The 6,775-nt window shown below is 46.1% G+C and overlaps 1 protein-coding gene across 1 annotated transcript; it reads right to left on the bottom strand.

Annotated features, from left to right (window-relative positions):
* Positions 1–2,926: 2,926 nt before the first annotated feature.
* On the bottom strand, positions 2,927–5,477 carry LOC147607611 (L-type lectin-domain containing receptor kinase IV.2-like). Its single transcript, XM_086790731.1, has one exon. The coding sequence runs from the start codon at positions 5,242–5,244 to the stop codon at positions 3,202–3,204; it is 2,043 nt and encodes a 680-aa protein (XP_086646857.1). The 5' UTR covers positions 5,245–5,477; the 3' UTR covers positions 2,927–3,201.
* Between the last annotated feature and the right edge of the window lie 1,298 nt (positions 5,478–6,775).

The raw sequence follows: 6,775 nt of genomic DNA, 5'->3' as shown, positions 1-6,775 counted from the left end.
ACTTGGAGTTAAGCTTCCCCCTCTGCTTCTTCGGAACATGTACATACGCGTCACTCCCAAAGACACGGAAGTGCGAGACATCGGGTTTCCTGCCAAAATACGCCTCAAATGGAGTCATATGGGGTACAGAAGTCGTCGGAGAGCGGTTAATGGTATGGACAGCCGTTGCCACAGCCTCACCCCAAAGTGGACGAGGAAGATCATGGTCCTCGCCATCTCCACCACAATCCTGTTCTTACGTTCAACAACTCCATTCTTCGAAGGCGATCCAGTATTGGCCAATTCCCTTTTGATGCCATGGTCTGCACAAAACCTGAAAAATACAGTCGAGGAGAATTCACCTCCTTTATCAACCCTGAGAGTCTTAACCTGATATCCAGACTCTTTCTCCACCATCACGTGCCAATCCTTGAACCGAGCAAAAGCCTGGTCCTTCTGGGAAAGAAAGTAGACCCACGTGAATCTGGTACAATCATCAACAAGCAGCATGAAGTAGAGAGATCCTCCCAAGGATGGAATCTGCTATGGTCCACACAAGTCAGTGTGAATCAACTCCAATGGTTTCGAAGCCCGCCTCGAAGCCTGCTTCGGAAAGGATTCCCTGTGCTGCTTACCACGTATGCAAGAACTGCAGCGTCCTTGCCTACTAACAACATCTGGCAAGCCAACCACCATTTGGTCCCGGAAGGCGCACCGCAAAAAGCATCCACATTTAAGTGGCCAAAATGAAAGTGCCACAGATCTCCGACATGAGAGCCTGTCAATGAGGAGAGTGCAGAGAGCTTGTAGATGCCATTCTCCACACCGCCTTCCCAAACAACTTTGCCCGTCTCACGGTCCCTTAGAGCAACTGAATGCTCCTCAAATTCCACCCGAAAGCCAGTCTTGCATACCTCATGCACTGATAGAAGATGAAAACCCAGAGCAGGGACATAAAGAACACGGGAAGCATGCTTGCCCCCCTTTGCCGTCGGGAATAATCTCCATCCGGCCCTCACTATGAATCGGAATAATGGAGTTATCGCCAATAAAGATACGACCTGACTGCCGTTTCAGATCCAGAAAGAAGTCACGGGATGGAGTCATGTGCCTGGAAGCACCACTGTCGAGAATCCATTCCCAGGTATCCTTCGCGGTGAAGCCAATTGCCTCCTCGCTCGAAGATGATGAATCATCGGAGTCCACCATCTCTAAGTGCACAAATGCCGGAGTCTTTGTAGCTGAGGCTGAGGAATCAGCACTCTTCCCTGTCCGCTTAGGGCACTTCCTCCAGTAGTGGCCTTTCTCGCCACAATCATTACAAGATCTTTCGGCCTTCAGCTTCTCTCGTTCTGGATCAGGCTTCTTCTCAGAAGACTTCTCCGGTGAAGCCTTCCCTTTGCCCTTGTTGGTATTACGGCCTTTCGACCATTGGCCAGTTAAGGCCTCCGAACCTCCGTCGTGAGGAGGGTTCGTGAAACGTTCCTCCTGGTCCAAGACCATTGGCACAAGCTCCTCCCAAGTAATGGTGATGAGCCTGTCACTCGTGTGATCAACGAGGAAATAATAACTCCCCTTCCTCAGCTTCCGACCGTGGCACCCAGATGATAATAAAATCAGCAAGGTCATATGACTCCAGAACTGACTCCATCATGACCTTCTAGATGCTGTAATTGGACCCGTCCAATTACAGCATAATAACTCCCCTTCCTCAGCTTCCGACCGTGGCACCCCGATGATAATAAAATCAGCAAGGTCATATGACTCCAGAACTGACTTCATCATGACCTTCCAGATGCTGTAATTGGACCCGTCCAACTGACGATCCACTGGGAACGTGGGGAGAGTCGGAATCTTCACGTGCTTCTCAACCATCTCTAGTAAATCTGCCATCGCGGAGAGTAACCTGAAAGGGTAGGTGGGTGGGAAAAAAAATCTGAAAATCTGCAAGTGGCTGTCCAACACCTTTGCCCGCCTTCCTCTTGCACCTTCTCTTCCCGTTCAGCCCTAAACAGTCCACCAATCAGCAACCTGTTGCTCCCCCTCTTGCTCAGAAAAACGCCCAAGATCTCCTAGAGCCTAGGGCTCTGCTACCATGTCAGAATATGCAACGAAAATGATAACCAAACTTGGGTAGACAAGAGCAAGTAGACTGCAGAAAATAAACAGCACAAGAAACACAGAGAGATAGGTGTGTAAACTCTTCTCTATACACAAGATCTCGGAAAAACTGAATGAGAAAGTGGTGGGGGCTGAGGGACTATATATACATCTCATAGAGGACAGTCGGCCAGCAGAAATAGTGCCCACGATTGCAGAAAAAGTCCTACGACTGCATAAATGCAATCGGCCAGCATACAGATGCCCACGACTAATCAAAACCAGTCGGCCAGCAGCCCTGAAGCCCACAACTGAAGAACATCCAGTCGGGCAGCACTGGGGTGCTCCTGGCATTATCTAGCAACCCTCCCACCATTAGGAAAAATGGAAAAAAATAGGAAAAAAATACGAAGAGTGTGGAAAAATGATAGAACATCTCATAAGGGCGGGCACACCCACAACAAAGGCCCTGGTGTATACAAATAGACAGGAGATGACTTCTAACACCCCCTGCTCACACTACAGGGACTTATCTACTTCCTTAAGACAAGACTCTTGGTCTTCCTTAGTAGCTTAAGTCGTCTATTGTAATTAGTTTCTAGCAATCAAATATGCTTTTATCAAAGCAAATATGTGGAAAACCTAAGTCATCTGTTGTAATTAGTTCCCAGCAATAACATTGATCTCCTTATCTGTTTATTTGAAATTTGTGCTTTGTGTTAGCTATGGAAAATCCTTCGTTAGTTACGAGGGTCTAGTCTATTGTGCACAGACTTCAAGGAAAATGAATTTAACAGTACAGTTCTTTACATTACACTGAGCACAACAAAGTCCAAGATTACTCTGATTCAGGAAAGAAAATGAATTTAACAGTACAGTTCTTTACATTACACTGAGCACAACAAAGTCCAAGATTACTCTGATTCAGGAAAGAAAAGTAACTTAGGTTGGCTAACTGCAAGACAGCTTAAGTTAGGAGATGCCAATGCACTCTTCTTTGGCTATGCTTTTCAGATTGCTAAGCCTTTGGCTATGCTAGAACTGCAATGAGAGCTCAACTCACCATCTTCAGTTGTCATTTGCAATAGTATGCTTATAGAAGATTTGCCAATGCCATAGATCTTAGCGAGCACTTATGTGTGTGCTGGCATCAAGGGTGTTCCATGACTTCATTGAAGATGATGAGAAAGATAGAGGCTCGGTGTTGTCTTTTAGACCACGTTGAGAGGATAAATTGATCTGGAAAGGGGGTAGTTCAGGGAGGGGTGCATCATTGGCAAGGATTTGCACCACTTGCCTCATTGAAGGCCTAGTTGAAGGGTCATTATGAGAGCACAAAAGCCCCAACATAAGCACCTTCTGCACCTCTTCAGCATCAAATAACCCATCAAGTCTTGGATCCACAGCCTCAAGTAGCCTTCCTTTTGTGTACAAATCCCACACCCCCTCCACAAGCAGGAAATCCTCATCCGATACCCTGTGCTCAATTGGCCGCCGCCCCGTCGCCACCTCCAGTAGCAGAGCACCGAAACTATACACATCTGTGCTAGCTGTTGCCTTGCCTGTCCTTGCAAACTCTGGTGCCAAGTACCCCAATGTCCCCACTACCCTTGTTGTATGTGGGTTTTTCCCATGCTCATATAGTCTTGCCAGACCAAAATCACCCAATCTACCATTCATCTCTGCATCTAACAACACATTGCTGGCCTTGATGTCTCTATGGAGAACTTGTTGCTCCCATCCCTCATGCAAATAGAGCATCGCTGCTGCGACCCCCCTAACAATCTTGTATCTTTGCTCCCACCTCAGAACCTTGCCTGACCTGCCAAAGAGCACCTTGTCCAGGCTGCCGTTGGGCATGTAATCATATACCAAGAGAAGCTCGCCTCTACGCCGGCTCCACCCCAGAAGCTGCACCAGATTGCGATGCCGCAGCCGCCCTGTGCTCGCCATCTCCGCGATGAATTCTCTCTCCCCTTGATCAGACTCTCTGGACAGCCTTTTCACAGCCACTTCAAGGCCAGAATTAGACAACACCCCTCTGTAAACACGCCCGAAACCGCCCACCCCAAGCAATTCTTTATCATGAAACCTCTTTGTAGCCCTCTTCAGTTCCTTGTAGCTATACCTATGTAGCCCAAATTCAAGTTCCCAACCCTCCACTACCTCTCTCTGGCTCCTCTTATGCAAGATCAATGCTACTAGAGTACCGATAACTAGAACCGAAAGCACGGTCATCATGCTAATGCCTATTTTAAATCCCTTGGAAGTAAGGAGAGAGGCTTTTGGTACAACAGATGGCAGCATGGATAGATCCAAGCCTTTTGCTATTCCATTACTGTTGAAGCTCCATGAGAGCACTCTGTGTGTACCGGAAATCACCCCTGTAGAGCCAGAAAATCCCACATATGTATGCTCCTCCAGCACCTCAGAGAGGTTAAGTTTGACAGAAAGAAGTGGGATAGCAGGCTGAGGCTGACCAACAGGAGCAATACTCACATTAAGCTCCTGGTTCAACCCATTATACTGTATCCAAGTTTGGATGATTTCTCCACTTTTGAGATTAATTACTGTCTTGGAGGTGTTTTGGGAAGCATTATGGGGGGTATGGATGGGGGAGGCATAGTAGCCAGCTACAGTGGAGTTGGTTGATGTCATGCTGTTAAGGTTAATACCCACATGGTTATCATTAATATCTGCAAACTCAAGGTCTTGGACAGTGTCAAACTCCACTGCAAAGATGTGGTCAGAGGCATTGCCATTGTTGGTGGCATTGAGCATGCCCAGGTATTGGCTTGGAAAGACACCTTTGGAGTCAAGGGAAGGGGCCATGACAAAGGCCATGCCATGGCCTCCTAGGGTCTCATACAGAGGGGAGATGCAGAATACAAAGGTGGTGCTGAAGGAGGAGACCACGTTGGTGGCGGTGTTCTTTATGTTTATGGGATAAGGGTAAAATGCCCTGCCAAACAAACGTGAAGACACATTTGTGAGCTTGATGAACCTAGCATCAATCTCTGCAATCCCACTCAAGCTTATGTTGGTCCCGTCAAACCCATTAAAGATGAAGCTGGTATCTTCTGCAGAAGCCCGTGTGATGATGAGAGACACACACAGGCAACCAAGCAAGGTGGGCAGTAGCAGAGATCTGTGCAGAAGCTTCATCCTCAAAGATTTTTTTGCTCCAAAACAAGGCTGGAAGAAAAAGCCCTAGGAGTCACTGAGTCAGTAGAGACCCATCAGACGGGTTTAAAAATGGTGAGAAGCTAAAAACGTGCTGAGTTGCGGAGCGCTATTTGCTGATGAACTGCCTACCATGAATCCAGAATGTGGTGCGAGAGACGGCTTTATTTAATGCAGAGATCGCGCGCGCGATAGCGCCCAAAGGGGCAGGTTCACGGGTTACGTTACCCCGGAGTGCGTGCCCTTTTCAACACCTTTGACAAAGTCGAACGCACAAGGTGACAAGGTCCTTCTGGCAACTCTCGTGTATGTACACAGTACATACACATGCAACGGTATAATGTCAATCATGTATGTACATATGCCATAACTCCATGGCCCATGGCTTCCTCCCCATGTTGGACAAGATGCCATGCCACATTAGAAATCACTCGGCTCTAGCAACTTCAATGGTGGAAGGCCATTGCAGAGGGCCTCTAAGTCATCTTAACCTTCAAGCAAAGCTCTCCTTATTAAATTGGGGTTCAAAAGAAGGCCACTTAAATGGAAGGCCATTGCAGAGGGCCTCTAAGTCATCTTAACCTTCAAGCAAAGCTCTCCTTATTAAATTGGGGTTCAAAAGAAGGCCACGTAAATGAAATTTTACTAAAGTATAGGTTTTAAATAATGTTAAAATGAAGTTCAAGGTTCCTTCTTGTCCTTTCTGGCCTTCAAATTTCAACCCTCTTCCTCGCACAAGTGGTAACACCTTGGGCCTAGACTAGGGTTTGGACCTTGTCACCTAGTATAGAATAATTCAACTCACTCCAAGAAAAAAAGCTTGGCCTATGATCTTGGCTGAATCATTCTACCTAGCTTCCACCCCTCATTTATTTATGGCTGTCGTGCTATTTTTGGGGCATTAGTACTTACTTGTGCATTCCTCAAACCCCATTAAAAAATACATTAAAAGGTAAAAATGTTTGCAAATGTGAGGTTATTTTGTCATGTTGAAGGTACATGTTACTGATGTCATTAAATGGTGTGACACTGTCATAAGGCTACCTTTGTCAAAAAGAAGCTCTATGAAGGAGCCACCCCTAAGAGGGCCAACTTTTTCAATCCCTCCCACCACTTGCTAGGCTTTTTGTCTAGTGGCATTATTCTCTATACAAGAGTGACCATCTTGAATAGATGAACATTTCAATTACGAAAGATCTGTTGAATTTCTAAAGGCATATCATCCAACTATTGTTACCATGTCAAAAGGTAAATAGCCCAAGTGTCTATGTTAGTACAACTATCCATAGTGGTCTTGGGGGAGAAGATGCTATGAGTCCACTATACTTTTTAAGGAAGAGGACTTGTGAAGTGGAGGGAGATTCATGCATAAAGAACTTGAGACACCATATCCAGCTATGTATTATATTTATAGGTTATAAGAACTTGAGACACCATATCTAGCTATGTATCACATTTATAGGTGATTTGTATCTATATACTCTAGATTGGTATTCTAAGTTGGTATCAAGGT

Source organism: Cibotium barometz, chromosome 55 (genome assembly GCF_041138505.1).
Source record: "Cibotium barometz isolate CiBa-2024 chromosome 55, ASM4113850v1, whole genome shotgun sequence".
NCBI lineage: Eukaryota > Viridiplantae > Streptophyta > Polypodiopsida > Cyatheales > Cibotiaceae > Cibotium > Cibotium barometz.
This window is presented reverse-complemented; position numbering and strand designations above follow the sequence as displayed.

Bases quoted from the DNA above. Each gene is read 5' to 3' on its own strand.
- LOC147607611 (XM_086790731.1), bottom strand. From the start codon at position 5,244: ATGAAGCTTCTGCACAGATCTCTGCTACTGCCCACCTTGCTTGGTTGC.